The 18,728-nt window shown below is 41.9% G+C and overlaps 1 protein-coding gene across 4 annotated transcripts in view; it reads left to right on the forward strand.

Annotated features, from left to right (window-relative positions):
* The window catches only part of LOC147445489 (Calcium-binding EF hand family protein), a 31,563-nt gene extending 14,703 nt beyond the window's left edge, over nucleotides 1–16,860 (forward strand). For 2 of the 4 annotated variants that reach the window (XM_086524997.1, XM_086524999.1), the window contains exons 5-8: nucleotides 14,836–15,018; nucleotides 15,159–15,255; nucleotides 15,344–15,464; nucleotides 16,252–16,860. In XM_086524997.1, the coding sequence (XP_086381123.1) occupies nucleotides 14,836–15,018; nucleotides 15,159–15,255; nucleotides 15,344–15,463 (400 nt within the window). In that variant the 3' untranslated portion in view covers nucleotide 15,464; nucleotides 16,252–16,860. Of the gene's footprint in view, nucleotides 1–14,835; nucleotides 15,019–15,158; nucleotides 15,256–15,343; nucleotides 15,555–15,829; nucleotides 16,156–16,251 lie in introns of those variants that run through there. The other 2 variants (XR_015189790.1, XM_086524998.1) reach the window with 2 other exon arrangements.
* The last annotated feature ends 1,868 nt before the right edge of the window (nucleotides 16,861–18,728 follow it).

Consider the following 18,728-nt stretch of genomic DNA (forward strand, 5'->3'; position numbering starts at 1 on the left):
AGAGAGATTTCTTTTGGTGGAGACTGAAGAAGGATGTGGAAGAGTTTGTGCACAGTTGCTTGGTATGCCAGAAGGTCAAGTTTGACAGGCATAAAGCACAGGGATTGTTACAGCCTTTACCCATACTCACCCGCCCCTGGGAAAGTATTGAAATGGATTTCATTTTTTTTGATCTCCCGAGAATACAGAATGATCACGATGATTTTCCGATTACATGGCACGCCTGAGACGATTGTCTCCGACAGAGACCCTAGATTTATGAGTTTGTTTTGGAAGGCAATTTGGGAGAACATTGGCACGCGGTTGCAGTTCTTGTCATCGTTCCACTTGCAGACTGACGGGCAATCTGAGATTGCCAATTCGGTGATTTTAGATTTATTGAAGTCTTGTATCTCGCATCAGAAGACTCAATGGGAAAAGAACTTACCTTTGGTGGAATTTGCCTACAATAACACAATACACTCTTCGACGGGGAAGACGCCATGAGAGATTGTTGAAACTGCTACGAAGGTTCCATCCTTCCTGAGCACGAAAGATTAGAAATTTGAAGCGGATGAATATTCGCGAGATTTGGATACGGCTTTTGCCAAGGTTCGCGAGACTTTACAGAAGTCTCAAGAACGACAGAAAAAGGCAGCGGATCGCCATCGTCGCGACTGGAAACTGAAGGAGGATGATTGGGTGCTCTTACTTTTGAGAAGGCACGCCTAAGAAAGAAAAAGGGAAAGGAGAGGCTTTTTCCAAAGCTTAGTATGTGATACTACGGACCTTTCCAGATCACTGACAAGATAAATGATGTCTCCTTCCGATTGGAACTGCCAGATACTTGGAGGATTCACAATGCATTGCATGTGAGTCTCTTGAACCCTGTTAAGGGTGATGTGCCTGATGATGGGGAGCCTGATGAGCAACCCAAAGTGGAAGAAAACGAGGAGATCCTTGTTCCTGAATAGATTTTGGCACATAATGATACGAAGAATAAGGGTAAAGTCCGAAGGCGGTTCTTGGTTAAGTTCAAGAACTTTCCTGCATTTGATGCGAAGTGGATGGAGGAGGAGGACCTAGCAGATACTCCTCGGATTGTGAAACTTTACCTCGATGTTTTGGTTTAGCATAGTCTACTCCAAACGGAACCCAGAACTCAGCTTGGCCGAAGATCTGGTGCAGTGGGATGCACAAGAGGGGAGTCACTCCACTTCTTTGTTAACAGATGCCTCGATTTTGATACTAAAGTCACTGATGTCTCTTTGAGCTTCAGGGATACTGAGAGCTGACAGTATTCTGCTGGATGACTTTATGAAATGGAATTCTTGATTATGATACTGATTTGTTCTTGACTTTTTGTGAGTGCAGGAACTGATAGCCGAAATGACTGCAGCATTTTAGTCTGATTGATCTCGAATAGAGATGGTTGCAATAGGGGTTAGTCAATCGGACATCGATGAGGTCCCGATTGGACCTAGATGTGATTGCTAGCTACATTGCCGATAAATCATGGTCTAAGATCCGAATGAATGTTGAATGTCATGTGATGTCCTGTGATGTCCTGTGATGTCGTGTGATGTGACTGTCGATTTTGTACATGTGCTAGATGTGCGTTCCTAGTATGTAGGTACTAACAGTCAGTGTCTGCTAAGACGGTTTATGGCTTTTGTCGGTTTTGTAGGCGTAATCGCGGTCGATTACAATGCTTTCAAGAGGGGGGTGTGTCACAAAGTGATGACGTGGCGGACAACAGAAACCCTAATTTCTGCCAGAAACCCTAAAATTCTTGCAAACCCTAATTTTTGCCAAAAACCCTAAATTCCGGAAATCGCGGAGGCGGATTATTAATTTTTTTTTTATTTTTTTATTTTTTGGAAAATGATGAGCGACGCGAATTTTGCTTTTGCTTTTTTTTTTTATAAAAAAAAAGAAAAGAGTCTCTAAGAGAGAGAGAGAACTGATGCTTTTGATTTTAAAAGCTTTTGGGGCTCTGCTTTTGGGCATCCCTTGTAACCTTTAAATTAGTGGTGAGGGCCTCACTTCTCAGAGCATCTGGACGCAGAGTCTGAGAGTGAAACCCTAACCGCTCTCTTGTACTTTGATGATTGATTAATACAAAAAGAAATACCGAAAGGGGCGCCAATCTTTGGGGCCAATATCTCTAGGTACGGAACTCCGCCGGGCCAGTGCAAATCTATTGTGATCTGTGAATTGTTTTGAAGTGGTTATTTGGTGCTGTCGCGGTTGATTCTTGACTTGGAGTGTCCAAGTTTGTTACATCTGGATTTAATGAAGTCTTACATCTCTGATCAGAAGACTCAATGGGAATTGTTTAGGCCTTTGGTGGAATTTGCTTACAATAACATGGTTCACTCTTCGACGGGGAAGGTGCCATTTGAGATAATTGAAGGTACTCCGAAAGTTCGACCCTTTCTTAGCACTAAAGATAAGATTTTTGAAGCTGACCAGTACACGAGAGACTTAGACATTGCTTTTGCCAAGGTCTGGGAGGCTTTAGAAAAATCTCAAGAACGTTATAAGAAGGCAGCAGATCGATATCGACGAGACATGAAATTAAAGAAAGTGTTGGGGTATAAAGCCCAATGTGGTCGCCCCGGTAAGTGGACGGGCCGCCAGGTATGTACACATATTCTTTTGTAAAAACCTAATAAGAACTCACTATGCTCTACACATTACAGTAGAGCGAGTTCACCATATCTTCGTGCTCTTCTTCTCTCACTCTCTCTCGCGTCACACTTCCGATCGTACTCCTTCAACTGGTATCAGAGCTCAGATCGAGGCTTGGGGCAGCACTGCAGGAGGCTATAGTCACCAACTCATATTGGAGTGAAATTCGACAGGCAAAGACACGGCCCCAAATCCTATGGGTAAGCCCGAAGGGCTTGGTGTTCTCAGAATTTCATTCTGAGGTCATCTCGGCCACCGTTCAGCTTCGACAAAGTTCTGCGCAGGCCATTTTCGACTATGTGGTCCCGGTGGGTGCATATTTGACTCTGCAAATTTGGGGTTTCGGCCTACGACTGCAAGTGCTGAGTATATCGGTACTCCTAGAGTGCTGATTTGTGGCTGTCTACACATCGAAGGACAGCTCACAGTTCTTGGAGGCGTGTCACATACGACACTGGCGCATCTACACACAGACTGTAGGCGACATCCACTAGTTCATCAGGTAGCTTGCGTTTGCTGCTTGATATTCCAGAGTTTATCTTGACATTGCAGGTACTTCCACATGGGATGTATTGTCAGAGATGATGTATGTCTGTTGAGGGTTTGCTGGCTGTGAGTCATGCAGCAAACAACCGCTGCAGCGGTTACAGCATATAGTGGGAAATTTGTGGATGTATGATTTTGTGGGAAGTCTATGTACTGTCAGATTTACTGCAGCCTTTGTTGAGGGTCGAGTGAGGTTTTATTGAGCTCGGGGATTCTCGAATGTTGAGATCCTTTCGGTGATACAGGTCTTGGAGCGATCCTTCAAGCACCCTTAGATAGGCAGCTATGATGTATTGATTGTGAGTTAGACAGTTGGGATTGCATCTTTGCTTTACTGCAGTTGAGGCATTGTCGCAGTCTATGCTTACAAGACAGTCACAGGACAGTGAGACAGTTCAGGTGCAGGACAGGTTTACCCACAGCTTGCAATGATAGAGAGACAGTGGTTTTTTGAGCTGTTTTTTGGTCTGTTTTTTTAGTACACCAGAGCCATTTTACAAAGGAGACTTTGCCGAAATTTATGCAGAATCTGAAGCTTCCTTGGTTCATTTGACAGGTTGATATTGGTTCAGAGGTCAGTTTACAGGGGAAACTCTACCGAATTTTCCCAGGAAAGTAAACTACTGTGAAGCGTAGCTATGGCTGGATCACAGGACACTGCTCTTTACAATATCAAGAAGCTGGATGGAACCAATTTCCCATTGTGGAAGAAGCAGATAAAACCTATAAAGCTCAAGGGGATAAAACCAGAAGATATGGATGAAGATGAATGGAGCGAAATGGATGAATTGGCACTTTCTACCATTATGCTGACTTTGGTAGAAAGCGTTTACTTCAATGTAGGAGACGAGATATCGGCTTATCAAGAATGGTTAAAGCTGAGTGATCTTTATGAGAAGCAGAGTGTAGCTTCACAGGTATACTGGCTTAAGAAGCTTGTTGACTTGAAGATGAAAGAAGGGACACCTATGTCCAATCATCTGAATGAATTCAACACAATCTATAGTCAGTTGTCAGCTCAAGGTGTCAAGTTTGATGAACCTGTTAGAGCTATGTTCCTGTTGATCACATTGCCGGAAAGTTGGGACACTTTTCGCACAGCTTTGAGTAATTCTGCACCTCCAGATGGTTTGAACATAGTAGGTGTAGAAGGAAGTCTGCTTACTGAAGAAACCAATAGAAAGACAATGGACAAAGGCAAAGGAACAGCCTTAGTTGTCAGGGGAAGGACCAAAGAAAAGTACAAAGGTGGAAAGAGGAATCAGTCTCGTAGCAAGTCCCGCAATGCTAAAGGCAAGAGTGACATAGAATGCTACCATTGTGGCAAGAAGGGTCACATGAAAAGAGACTGCAGAGAATGGAAAGCAAAAAAAGGCAAAGAGAAAGCTGAAGACCATGGTGAGAAGAACAAGTCCTCAGTGAAGATTCAAGAAATAAATGTGACAAACACTGTTGCAGAGGATGACAGTCTAGTGTCAGGAGACATCTACTTCTTGAAGAGTACAATGGACTCAGCTCTTCTTACAGCATCTGATGGAAATGCACTGAGTGACTGGATTATAGACTCAGGGGCATCACTTCATGTGTCTCCAAACAAGGAGTGGTTTACTTCTTATGTGACCACTAAAGATCATGTTCGGCTAGGCAATGGGCAGACATGTGAGATCTTAGGTGTTGAAGATGCTCAATTGAAGTTTCAGAATGGCTCTTCTTTTACGTTGAAGAATGTGAGACATGTTCCCGCAATTACAAAGAGCTTGATCAGCACAGGTTTACTTGATGATGCTCGCTACGTCACCGCTTTTGGACAGAACATGTGGAAGATATCCAAGGGTTCTATGACAGTAGCACATGGAGTAAAGTCTGGAGGACTTTACATGATTTATGTATCAAATGTCTCTAAAAATGTAATCAATGTAACCGAGCAGCCGAACGTTTCTTTGTGGCATAGCCGGTTAGGACATATGTCCAAGAAGGGAATGGAAATCTTGTCTCGTTCTAGTTATTTGCCTGGCTTTTCATTTAATGATTTTGAATTCTGTGAACATTGTCTGTACGGTAAGCAAACACAGCAGCCACATAAGCATAGAAGCAGTAGAAGAGATACACAGTTGGCACTTGTTCATAGTGATTTGTGTGGACCTATGCCTAACCTATCTCTAGGGGGAGCTTCTTACTTTATGACATTTATAGATGATTACTCAAGGAAAGTATGGGTTTACTTTCTCAAGCACAAGGATGAAGCGTTTAGTGTTTTCAAAACGTTTGTGACACTTGTGGAGAATCAGAGTGGCAAGAAGCTTAAATGCTTACGCACTGACAATGGTGGAGAGTATGTTTCAAAGGCCTTTCAGGACTTTTGTGAGTCAAAAGGTATAAAACGTGAACTTACTGCTCCTTACAATCCTCGTCAAAATGGTGTTGCTGAGAGGATGAATAGGACCATACAAGAGAAGGTCAGAAGTATGTTGTCTAATGCACAGCTGCCAAATGGGTTTTGGGCTGAAGCTGTATCAACAGATGTTCATCTTCTAAATAGATCTCCTAGCAAGGTTTTGCAGAAGGATTCAGTGCCAGAGATGGTATGGTGAGGCAAAATGCCCTCATACAAGCATCTCAGAGTCTTTGGCTGTGAGGCATATACTCACGTTCCAAAGGAATTTAGGAACAAACTTGAGCCAAAGAGTAGAAAGTGCATCTTTCTAGGCTATGGTAATTCTGGTGAGATGGGGTACAGACTTTGGGATCCCGAATCCAGAAAGGTTATCCGCAGCAATGATGTTCACTTTAATGAATCCAAATATCATTCTAAACCAGAGAGGGTTGAGGAGATTAGAAGAGTTGTCTTCCAAGAAGATGGACCTGCACGTGCAAGACAAAATGTCAGGGCTCAAGAGGAGCAAGGACAGGCTAGATTGGAACCACAGATTGTGGCTGAGCCTGAGCCACCTATTGTGCGTAGATCTGGACGTGTCACGCGACCTCCTGATAGGTTTGTTCCATCTATGAACTATGTCATGTTGACTGATTGCAATGAGCCTTCATGTTACAAGAGAGCAGTGCAAATAAAGGACTCCGGGAATTGGCAATTGACCATGCAGTTAGAGATAACAGCTCTGCATAAAAACCAGACATGGAAGCTAGTTAAATTACCACAGGGCAATAAGGCTCTACCTTGTAAATGGGTTACAGGTATAAGATCACCGCTCATGATAGTCAGCCAAAGTACAAAGCAAGGCTTGTTGCCAAGGGCTTTAAGCAAGAACAAGGCATTGACTTTGATGAAGTCTTCTCTCCGGTGGTCAAGATGACTACATTGAGATGCTTTCTTGCATTGGTTGCCATATTAGATTTGGTGTTGCACCAAATGGATGTCAAGACAGCGTTCTTGCATGGTGATTTAGATGTGGAAATTTACATGCAGCAGCCAGAAGGGTTTGTTGAGAAAGGCAAGGAAGATTTGGTATGCTAGTTGTTAAAGAGTCTTTATGGCTTAAAACAATCACCGAGGGCATGGTACCATAAGTTCCACAAGTTTATGCTTTCTCAAGGCTACAAACGTAGTGAGTTCGATCATTGTCTATATACAAAGAAGGCTAAGGATGGCAGTTGGCTGATCCTTATTTTGTATGTGGATGACATGTTGATTGCTGGCAAGCACTTGGAAGAAATTTCAGCTTTGAAGTCAAAGATGGCAAAATCGTTTGACATGAAAGACATGGGGGAGGCAAGTCATATACTTGGTATGCGCATTGAGAGAGACAGATCAAAGAAGTTGATTTGGTTATCTCAAACAGAGTATATTGACAAGGTTTTGCAACGTTTCAATATGGAGAAGGGAAAGGCATTGAGTGTTCCAATGGCACCATATGTGAAACTTAGCAAACAAGATTGTCTTGTGTTTGAGGAAGAACAGGCTGAAATGGATAAGATTCCATATGCGTCTGCAGTGGGTAGTTTAATGTATGCAATGATTGCTACTCGCCCAGACATTGTATTTGCAGTGGGAGTAGTAAGTCGATACATGTCAAACCCAGGCAAGAAACATTGGGAGGCAGTGAAAGGAATACTGAGATACCTGAAAGCTACAAAGAGTATGCGCATATGCTATGGGAGTCAGGAGCTAAGTGTAAAGGGTTTTACAGACTCAGATTATGCAGGTGACTTAGACAACCGAAGGTCTACGTCAGGGTATGTCTTTACATTGGCTGGTGGAGCAGTATCATGGCGTTCTAGATTACAAGATTGTGTTACTCAGTCTACTACAGAGGCTGAATATGTTGCAGCATCAGAGGCATGCAAAGAATCAATTTGGCTTAATCGATTAGTAACAGATTTGGGAATCAAAGAAGAGATGCCTGTGTTATATTGTGATAGTCAAAGTGCTATACAATTGGCTCGCAATCCAGTGTATCACTCAAAGACAAAGCATGTGGATGTGAAGTATCATTTCATCAGGGAAATGCTCGAGGATAAGCAACTTCAGCTTGTCAAAGTTCACACCACAGAAAATCCTGCTGATCTACTTACAAAAGGACTTCCCTCAGAGAGCTTTGCGTATTTTCGCAAGCAGTTAGGATCACTTCTCTACATCTCTTGTATATTAGCTTGTATAGTAGCTTCTCTCACACTTAAAGTACCACATTGGACTTTAAGTGGGAGGTTGTTGGGGTATAAAGCCCAATGTGGTCGCCCAGGTAAGTGGGCGGGCCGCCAGGTATGTACACATATTCTTTTGTAAAAACCTAATAAGAACTCACTATGCTCTACACATTACAGTAGAGCGAGTTCACCATATCTTCGTGCTCTTCTTCTCGCACTCTCTCTCGCGTCACACTTCCGCTCGCACTCCTTCAGAAAGACGGTTGGGTGCTCTTACGTTTTGAGAAGGCATGCCTAAGGAAACGAAAGGGAAAGGAGCGGCTTTTTCCAAAGCTTAGCATGAGGTATTATGGCCCTTTCCAGATTAAAGAAAAGATAAATGATGCCTTCTTTGAACTCAAGCTGCCCGATACCTAGAAGATTCACGATGCATTCCATGTGAGTCTCTTGAAACCTTTTAAAGGTGAGGTGTCAGTTGATGGGGAGCCTAATGAGCAACCCAAAGTGGAAGAGAGCGAGGAGATACTCGTTTTTTACCAGATTTTGGCACACAAGGAAAGAAAGTTGAAAGATAAAGTGATTCGGTAGTTCTTGGTTAAATTCAAGAACTACCCGACATTAGATGCGAAGTGGATGGAGGAGGAGGACCTAGCATAGACTCCTCAGATTTTGAAATTTTACCTTGAAGCATTCGGTTTAGCATTGTCTAGTACGATAGAACCCTAAATTCAGCAAGGTTGAGTCTGGTATAGCGGGTTTGCACAAGGGGGGAGTCACTCCGCTGCTTTGTCAACAGATTACCTCGATTGAATAAGGTCGCTGATGTCCTCTTTGGGTTTCAGGGATACTAGTGGGCTGACAATATTCTGTTGTATGACTTTATGAAACGAAATTTTCAAAATTAAATATGATTGATTTGATTTCTACTCTCTCATTGGGCTTGTTTGAGTGCAGGAACTGAAAGATGAAATGGTTGTAGCATTTGTAGCATTTTGGTCTTGTAGACATGATCGCAATAAGGAATAGTTAATCAGGCATCAGTGAGGTCCGGAATGGATCTAGGTGCGATTACTAAATATATTGCTGGCAGTGATTTGGAATGAATTTTTTGGTGATTTGTCCTATGTTGTCCTGTGATGTGACTGCCATCTTTGTACAAGTGCTAGATGTGTCGTGTCTAGTGCGTCGGTACTTAAGAGTCAGTGTCTACTAAGACAATTTATGGCTTTTGTCTGTTTTGTTGGCATAATTGAGGGCGATTACAATTCTTTCAAGAGGGGGGTATGCCACAAATTGATGGCGTGGCAGTGCAACCCAAACACACACTTGGCAAAGTGATGACATGGCTGACTGCACCGACGCTCGAAAAAAGCGTTGGCAGGGAGTCCGTACGGACCCCGAAAAACGCGTTGACTAGTTGACGTGGTAGCGTATGGATTTTCCGCGTTTTACGTTGGTTGTTAACGTGGCGTGGTTGTATGGATTTCCGCAATCAACGCTGCTGCTTTTATGTGGCAGATTTTAGCCAAGTCCTTTTGGGAAACATTGCTTTTAAGTTTTAATGCTTTTGGGGCTCTGCTTTTAGCAACCCTTCTAATCTTTATAAGTGATCGAAGGGGGCTCATTTTTGAGAGCATCTGGACGCAGAGTTTGAGAGCGAGCACCCACAAGAAGTGTACTTTGCTCAAAGATTAATATAAAAGAAATATCGAAAGGGGTGTTAGCTTGTGGGGCCAATATATCTTGGCACGGAACTATGTCGCGCTGTGTCGATTCTTAAATTTGTGAAGTGTTTCGAAGTGAATCTCTACTGTGTAGCGACAGAATCTTGATTTAGGGTGTCCAAGTTTGTTACATTTGTTCTGAATAGAGAAGTTCCTCCACCAAGGGCCTTCCAATGTGCAAGGTCTATGGGGGCACCCTCCAAATACCAGTTGTGCAGTATAACCACCGGCCATTTGGAGGACTCACCAAAACACTAAATCTGCAAGTGAAAGATTTGAAAAGAACTGAAAAAATCACACTTGCACTTGTAAACGACACGAGGGGTGGTGGAGTTTTGCTCTAGAGGTATTGGTCCTCAAGTCGAGCGCCCTTGTCGATATTTCTTTTATATTGGTAAAGAGGGTTTACAACTTGTGTGATCTTGCACTTCGGAATCTATGTTTATAATTGAGAGACAGCCTCATATTTAAATTCACTAAGCAACTTTTTAAAAGCATTGCTAAAACAATGGTTTAAAAGTCTTCTGCTTTATTTTTAAAACCTCCAAAGTCAACTGCTTTTCTAACTAGAGTCCCAAATGCTACTCCATGGTAATAATCTGCCACTTCAGCAATTTGTATAAATTCCACTATTTGCCGCGGACATTCCATGAAGTATCTCTCAATTTTGGGTCCTTTGATTGTAGCTCTAGATTGTTGCAACTTCAGGAAACTTCTTGTACTCTCACCGGTTGGGTGTGTGTGCGGGTTCAATCGACCATTGCCATGTCACAAAGTTCCTCTCTTGAAGAAGAGTAATCGCTCTCGATTACACCTACGTATTCGAAGATAACTCCGACAGGATAGACCTTAAGGGTGGATACCATCATATTCGTATCTGGCCAAAGGATGTGTACAAGACTGCGTTTAGGACGACATTTGGTCTCTGAGTTCTTAGTGATGCTGTTCGGTCTTACTAATGCTCTTGCTACGTTCAATAGGATGATGGATCGGATTTTCCACCCACATCAGAAGTTTGTTGACACATTCTTTGATGACATGATAGTCTATTCAAAGAATGAAGAGGAGCATAGGTATCACTTGACCATTGTGTTCGAAGAGCTACGCAGTCACATGTTGCTCGTCAATCCTAAGAAAAGTGAATTCTTTTTGGAAGAGATCCACTTTTTAGGCCATATAGTGTCAAAGGATGGTGTTCGAATGGACCCTGCCAAGGTTGAAGCAATCAAGACATGGCCAAACTTGAAGACTGTGCACGATGTCCCTAGCGTCTTGGGATTATGCTCTTACCATAGAAGGTTTATCAAGAACTTTGCAGAGATTGCTTCACCGCTTCATGCTTTGCAAAAGAAAGAGGTCATTTTCAAGCGGACACAAAAAGAGATTTCAGCTTTCAAGTCTTGAAGAAAAAGATGACTTTGGATCCAGTAATTGTTTTATCAGATCTCAAGAAGTCATTTGTGGTCCAGGGTGATGCGTGTGGCAATAGTATTGGGGCAGTGTTAATGCAAGATGGTCGAGTAGTATCTTATGGAAGCAGAATCTTGCAAGGGCTAGAAAAGACTGCAAATTTTTTAGAAAGAGCTATTGGCTGTGATTCATGCGCTTTCAAATTGGAAACAGTACTTGCTAGATGCTGATTTTTTTGTCCAAATAGATGAAGAGACCCTAGATACTTTTTGACATTGTCAAAGCTATCCGAAAAGCATATGCGATGGGCAAACATTCTCTCTATGTTCCACTTTCAGATTGTGCATGTGGAAGGGAAGAAGAATGTTGGGGCTGATGCGTTGTCAAGAAAGCCACAAATTTCAGCTGTCTCAATTCCTTATCATCATGAGCTTGATGACATTAAGGAGCAGTGCGTGTCAAGCCACTGAGGAGCGGAGCCTACTTGCGCCGTCAACTCCCGCTTAATGCCATGCATCTCACAAAACTCGTTGAACTCATTAGAGACATATTCTCCCCCATTATCCGTTCTGATTGCTTTCAATATAAGCCCTTTTTGTGTGGTAACAAAAGCATAAAACCGTTTGAAAGCATCCAACAATCATTTTTGCCCTTTAACACATACACACAACTTTCTTCTGAAATTATCAATGAAAATAACAAAATACCGTGCACCCCCGTACGAACTGACAAGCATAGTGCATACATCAGTGTACCAAATCAAGAGCATTAGACTTCTTAACGACACGAGAGTAATAAGAAGGCTTCACATGTTTTCCATATATACAATCATTACAAAAGTCAAGAGTAGGACCTTTTACATCAAATCTCCCAAAAGAGGAGAGAACTTGAAGGCCTTTCTGACTCATATGGCCAAGTCTTTTGTGCCAAAGTTCCATTTGAGAATGGACTTCCACTACAGCCAAAAACTTTCAAGGTAATGCTTTGCAATACAAATAATATAAAGTCCCCTTCTTGCTGCCTTTTACAATCAGCGTAGAACCCTTGTGTACTTTTCAAGACCCACCACCGAGAGTTACCCGGAACAGGGGAACGGCGACAGGCCTCCCTGCGGAAAAAGGGAACGGAAAGGGGTTTGGAACGAGAAAGGGAGGCATAAAATTTAGTGTTATGTGCTTGAACAGAAGTATGAAGGCTTTGTTTCTTCCAATCTCTTTGCATGCATTTGGCAAATTGCAACAAAGAACTTAAGAGAGCAAATTTTCCAAGCTCTTGGAGCTGACATGCATTCCATGCACACACGCAAGTGACGCGCCCACGCAAGTGACGCGCCATTGCCCAAACTTAATCACAATTTTAAGTTGATCATGTATCCTTTGCTAATACATGTTTCTAAGGATGCTGTCTTACTAAAAGCAAAGGAAGCTCATGTCTTTTGTAGGCAATGAAAACCGAAAAAGCCTAAATCCTAAGAGCTTTGCACACACGCACATGCACACAATCACACTTAAGAGAGCAAATTTTCCAAGCTCTTGGAGTTGACATGCATTCCATGAACACATGCAAGTGACGCGCCATTGCCCAAACTTAATCACAATTTTAAGTTGATCATGTATCCTTCGCTAATACATGTTTCTAAGAATGCTATCTTACTAAAAGCAAAGGAAGCTCATGTCTTTTGTAGGCAATCAAAACTGAAAAAGCCTAAATCCTAAGAGCTTTGCACACACGCACATGCACACAATCACACTTAGAAAAGGAAAAACCTTCTTGGCTTCTCGAATGTTGCGAATGCAATGGCCAAACTCCAGCTCCAAAGGTTTCCCGTTCTTACCTTCTTGCGCATGGATCAAGTTCCATCCGGCATTTCTGTTTGGACATCACGTGGCACAAACTTCACATTAAAGAATTTCAGTCTTCCAGAGGACATTGTGCTTAGACTATGAGATTGGACGAAACAAAGCGTTCCGTCCATTCCCAAGCCGTTCCGGCCAGTTCTAGGGCGTTCTGGCCCAGACTTTCCGGTTTGTCAAGTTTACCAGGAACGGGTAGCCGTTTCGAAACGTTCCAACCACTCCTCCGCCCCCGGAACGCCATTCTGGCGTTTCAGGCCCCTAGACAGGCGTTCCTGGTAACTCTGCCACCATCAAAAGTAGTGAAATAAACTTTTGCATCCAATTGTCCCACATATAGCAAACTTTTCTTAATGCTAGGGAAATATCGTACATCCTGCAAAATCAGCTCTTGGCCATTTTCAAGAGCCAAAGGAATGGTGCCAACACCCTCTATCTCACATGCATACTTGTTGCCCAAGTAGACCTTGCCTAGGCAACCTTAAATGTATGAAGAAAATGACTCCAAAGAGGGAGTAACATGAAAAGAAGCACTGTTGTCCACTATCCAAGATTCGGATAGCCCATCATGGGCTGAAAGTAAAGCATCAATCACTTCCCTTTTGGTGATGTGTATATCACCGGATGCTGCCATAGCATCTCCATCAATGCATGAGGCTTCAACAAGCACTTCTTGAAGTGTCAGGAAGCTCTTCAATGACCACACTAGATGCCATATTTGCTTTAGCAACTTCTTTTGAGGAAGAGTTGTCATCATCTTTCTTGTCATCCTTCGTTTTCTTTCCCGGTTGTTGCTTTCTTTCTTGCTCTTTCTTGTAGTATCGGCAATCGGGCTTTTTGTGCCCTTTGAGCCCACATTGATAGCAAGTCACATCTTATTGTTTTCCCTCGCTTCTACTTCTTCTTTTGCCTTTATTGGCTGCATTTCCCCTCTTTTTGGATTTGCCTCTACCTTGATAAGCTGAGCCACTACTTTCACCACTAGACTTCCTTCTGATTTCTTCATTCAGGATGGAGCCCCAAACACCATCAAAGGTTAAAGCAGGGTTGTTGCTAAGTGAAACAACCAAAGATTCCTAGCTATTAGGCAAAGTCGTCAACAAGAAAATAGCCTTCAACTTATCATTAAAGTCTAGCAGACGTGCATCCTGCAACTAACTCAAAATCCCTGTGAAAGCAGTAAAATGTTCAGATACCTAGGTATATATATATATTATTTATGTAATTATCAACGTACCAAAGTTATCATGAGAAATAGAATTTAATGTCAACACAAAAATGAAGGATGCCTCAAGCCGAGAGTCTCTGTTCTTGGTGCTGGAAACAATGAAATTAAAAGCAGCTGGATCGATGATAAGACACCAACCCAAGAAATTAGCTAGGTAGAGGCGCTAAGCGGAGGCAAGTTGGTTGTTTGAAGAGGTGAAGTGGGTGAAGACTCTCAAATTGACTCAAGAAGTTTGCCAATTCCTGACATGTTTGTCGATATCTTTTAAACTTCCAAGAATGGCACAGAAGACTAAACGTGTTAAAAATTAAAGGGCATTGGGATGAGATTTATGCACACCACGACAGCTACAATTTTGGGTTGCAACTTCCACAAGATTCATGTTTAACATTTCTGATTTAGTTGGTTTTCTCTAATTTCCTCTGCTAGTCAATTAAGATTTTGACTCAGTTTTTTTGTCTGTTTCATTTATTCTGTGTCCTGGCTTCTTGCCCCAGATTTAATGGTGTTTGTTCTGAAGGTTTCACAAGATTTGGTAGCTGGCTAATTTGCATTGTCACTGAAGTTGAAATCCAATGCAGCATCAACGCTTTTAAGTTGCAACTGATGGAGCTTTTACAGTATGAAGAGTATGCATGCCTACATGTTTTTCTGATTATGAGGGTTTAATAGCTTAGCAGATTATTGGCAAAGTTTACCTGTGCGTATTCTTCTTAGACGTCCCTCATAGGCACCGAGTTGTTTGGCTACTGATTCGTGGCAATCAATGACGAACGTCTCTCTTGTTTTTATGCTTCAGAGATCGTGATCATGACAATGATGACAAATTGAACTTTTTGGAATTTGAACAAGGAGTTTATGATCTTATCAAATTACACGACGAGGAACAGCTTTCAGCTTCATCAAGTAACCTTGATCATTCTGCGAAACGTGAGGCTCATGCCAAACACAAGTTTTCTGAGCTGGATAAAAACAAGGACGGGCAAGTTGAATTACCGACTATTAAGATGTTAAAATTTGTGTGCATATCTGCACAGGCTTGCATGTGTCTATATGCATTGCCATGTACATTTTACCATGATACCTGAAACTCACACGCTTAAACTTTCATGTGTTTGACAGATTCCTAACTGAAGATGAACTTGTACCTATAATGGATAGTTTGCACCCTGGCGAAGCTTACTATGCAAAACAACAAGCGGAATACTTAATATCACAGGTTAAAGTTAGCATTAGGAAGGTCTTTGCATAAACCGAGCATTTAAGTTAATGGCCCTGAGACTGGATTATTTCTTTGGTTTTGGCAGGCTGATAAAAACAAAGATGGCCATTTAACTATTGAAGAGATGCTGGAGAATCCTTACATTTTCTATAGCACAGCATACGCTTATGAGGACTATGAGGAGTATATTCATGACGAATTTTGAGGTTTGTGTATCATTCTTCATCAGTCTTTGAACAAGTTTTCCATGAGACCGAGTTAATGTATTCTGCATCACTGAAACAAATTTTTCCACTTATGAAGAGTTCAAAAGTGTGGGGTTGTCCTTATCTGCTCTATGTGTAGAGCTTAAACATGGGGTATTCATGTTATAGCAATCACATTTTTAAACACGGCTGATATAGGTCTGGTCAATCAAGTCTAGGAATCTTGATAAACATCTTCAATTTGCTAAATTTCTCAAGGAAAACTACCAAAGTACCCCGGAAGTCCATGGAAATTCCCAAAACATTCCTCAAATTGCAAAAATCCCCTGTACCAATTTTTGGATGGATTGCTCCAATTTTTGCAGAGTTTATTCTTTACGAAGATCTATCTTTGAGCTTCTTCATAAAAAAATATCATCAATGAGATCAGAAATAACAGATTTGTGTCTACAAATCATGTACTATTTCATCATATCATCTTCTATTGGAGGAGATCCAATCTTTCCATGAATAGTTGCAAAAAAGAAGTCTTTGGAGATCCTTACGAGAGTAGCAGAGGTGTTTTGGGATATTCGGAAAGATGTGAGGGCAGTTTGGGAGTTTCTGGAAGAATATGAGTTGTATGCTGGGAATTTGAAATTTGAAGGGTTACGGGTATTTTGGCAATTTCCAGAATTTCAGGGCTATTTTGGTAATTTTCCTGTTTCTTAATCTGCACGCTTTTTATGACATGAAATATCATACGCATAAGTATGGAGTGTCTGTTAATTTTGCCTTGATCTTGCAGCCACAAGTTTTACAAGTTTTTTTCCTTCTGGTGCTGTCTTTGGAAACATGAGATCGTCAACAGGCATGTCAGAAGCAAGAATAAATTTCTTGTTTGAAGTAGAGAAACTGTATACCTCGAGATAGTAGCCAGAAGCATTCCTTCATATTGCAACTTTTCCAAAGGCTCAAATCAGCAGCGGCTACACAGCAGAGCAACAGTCATTGGAACCACCCAATTGTGTGTTCTAAAGCACCAAAAAAATGCGGTGCAATTTATTCCTTAAGATGTCAAGGAACTCTGTAGCAAGCGAAACTTCAAAGCCCTGGAGATCTTTTCCAACTTCTAATTATTCTTTTGTTTATTTCTCAACTATGCCCCTGTTGATCAAATGAGTAGGAACCTTTTATGTCGTCTTGCTGTTGTTTGGTAGTCCTCTGATTACATACATACGGGGTGCTGTTCAGAGATGGTTCATAGGATGATATGCACATTCATCCATAGTATCTGTATTATCAAATGAACTGGCAGCTACAAGAAGATACTTGGTCACTACTGGTGTTTGTTGTCCTTGCAAAGGTACTACGGTGCTTGCCTATCATTTCACAAATATAGAGCGTGTTACGGTGATCATGTGGGTTCCCACAAGGGGCTCTCCAATGTGTACACACTACACCCTGTCACCTCATAATGGAGTTTAGGGGTACATGTTCATTTTGTCGTACTTTCCTATGCATCCAGATGTGCATTAAAACCAAAGAAAATAAATCACCAGCCACTGTACTAGAATGATACACACTCTTGTTTGATGTTCTCATGGGCCACTTCTCTTTGGCCTCTTAAAAACAGCATTAATCCCACCTCTCTCTCTCTCTCTCTCTCTCTCTCACACACACACACACACACACTCTCACATACACACGCACACACACACACACACACACACACACACAATCTTGATGTTGATTTTTTTTTTTTTTGAAGAGGTACAGAAGTAGTCAAGATGCTTCCCATGTAAGCAGGTTGCCGGATACCAGCAGCGGCATCACTTGTGTTTGTGTGTGAGGTTGCCTACTATTTTGGATTCTCTAGGCTCTGTTTACTCCCACCAAAGGCCCAACCCACTTATGTTTTTGCTAGTGGCAATTGCAATTTCTTGAAACAAGAAACAGCGAATTTGGCTACAAATGTAGATCCCCTAATCCATCCCCATGGGCTATTGTAGTCTGGGTCCAACTATGCAAAGAAGCCCTGCAAGTGCTTCCAACATTTGCTAATCTTTCAATTCTATGTGCTTGGATGTCAGCCATCGTGAGCTCTTTGCTCTTTTAAAGGATCTATTCTTTGGAGGGAAGAATTCAGGTGGTCTTGCCATCCTCATAAGCACTCAAATCGTCAGGTACTTCTTCTTGCATAATGTATGGTAGATAAGGAACCGTTGTGTGTTTGAAGGAGGTCTTGAGGTGGCAAGCTTCGTAGAAATTATACAAGAAAGCAAAGTGCTAATTTGGACACTCGGGCGCAAGCAACACTTGGAGGATTGGTCTAGGACTACTTGTGCCTTAATGTCAACAGAGGGTATGCCTAGGATAAATCTTGGCTATCGGTAATTAAAAAATCTCAGAAGAACATGATTATGGACCTTTTGTATCAAGGATAAGGGGGCGAGTTGGTTGGGATCGTTGCCGATGTAATTATAGTTTTTGCATGACGTCATGGCTCAACACGAGCATGACAAGACATTGTAATTTTTTGGGTTGATTAATATAATTCACTCACAATTGTGAATTTTGGGGAAAAAAGAAACATTACTACCACATAGACTTAAGTTGCTTAAAATATAAAATAGATTTTAAAAAGGGTGTTGAATTTTAGGGGATGTTTTGGAGAGGATTTGTTCTAAAGGTAGAGATTCAAAGGGAGTTAAACAGCTAGGAAGTGTGTCCATACATGGGGATTAAGGAGAATGACGCCACAATATGTGGGCTAGATAAATGTGGGTTGGTTTCTTAAGCTGGGGAAAGGCAAGAAAATGTAGGGAGTGGTCGGGGATGAAGGAAAATGGGTTGGGTTTGTTAGATGCGGACATCACACCTTGGGATAAGTCGAGCTACATGGGTTTAGCGGGGGGAGAGAGAGAGAGAGAGAGAGAGAGAGAGAGATTAGAGGGGGAGAGAGTGCAATGCAATTATTCGGGCAAAATTTGCGGTTTGAATTACTTTGGGGAGGGTTTAGGGTTTCAAAAAAGTTTAGATGGGGTGTTGTTACAATAGTGATTTGGGCAAAAATCTGCAAAAAAAACAGGGAAAATGGATATATTTTGAGGAGCCAAGGGTTCATAAATGGTAGGGTGGAGGTGAGGTTTGAGATTATGAATTCTCATCCTAGAGCGGTGTACATCCAAGGCAGGGTGATTGTGTAAGATATGGGGGGAGGGACAGGAAAGGTGGAGTCATCCTGCAAAACGAGAAAGAACAAGTAAGAAGGCAAAGAAGGAA

Source organism: Adiantum capillus-veneris, chromosome 12 (assembly GCF_014529385.1).
Source record: "Adiantum capillus-veneris isolate H3 chromosome 12, ASM1452938v2, whole genome shotgun sequence".
Taxonomy (NCBI): Eukaryota; Viridiplantae; Streptophyta; class Polypodiopsida; order Polypodiales; family Pteridaceae; genus Adiantum; species Adiantum capillus-veneris.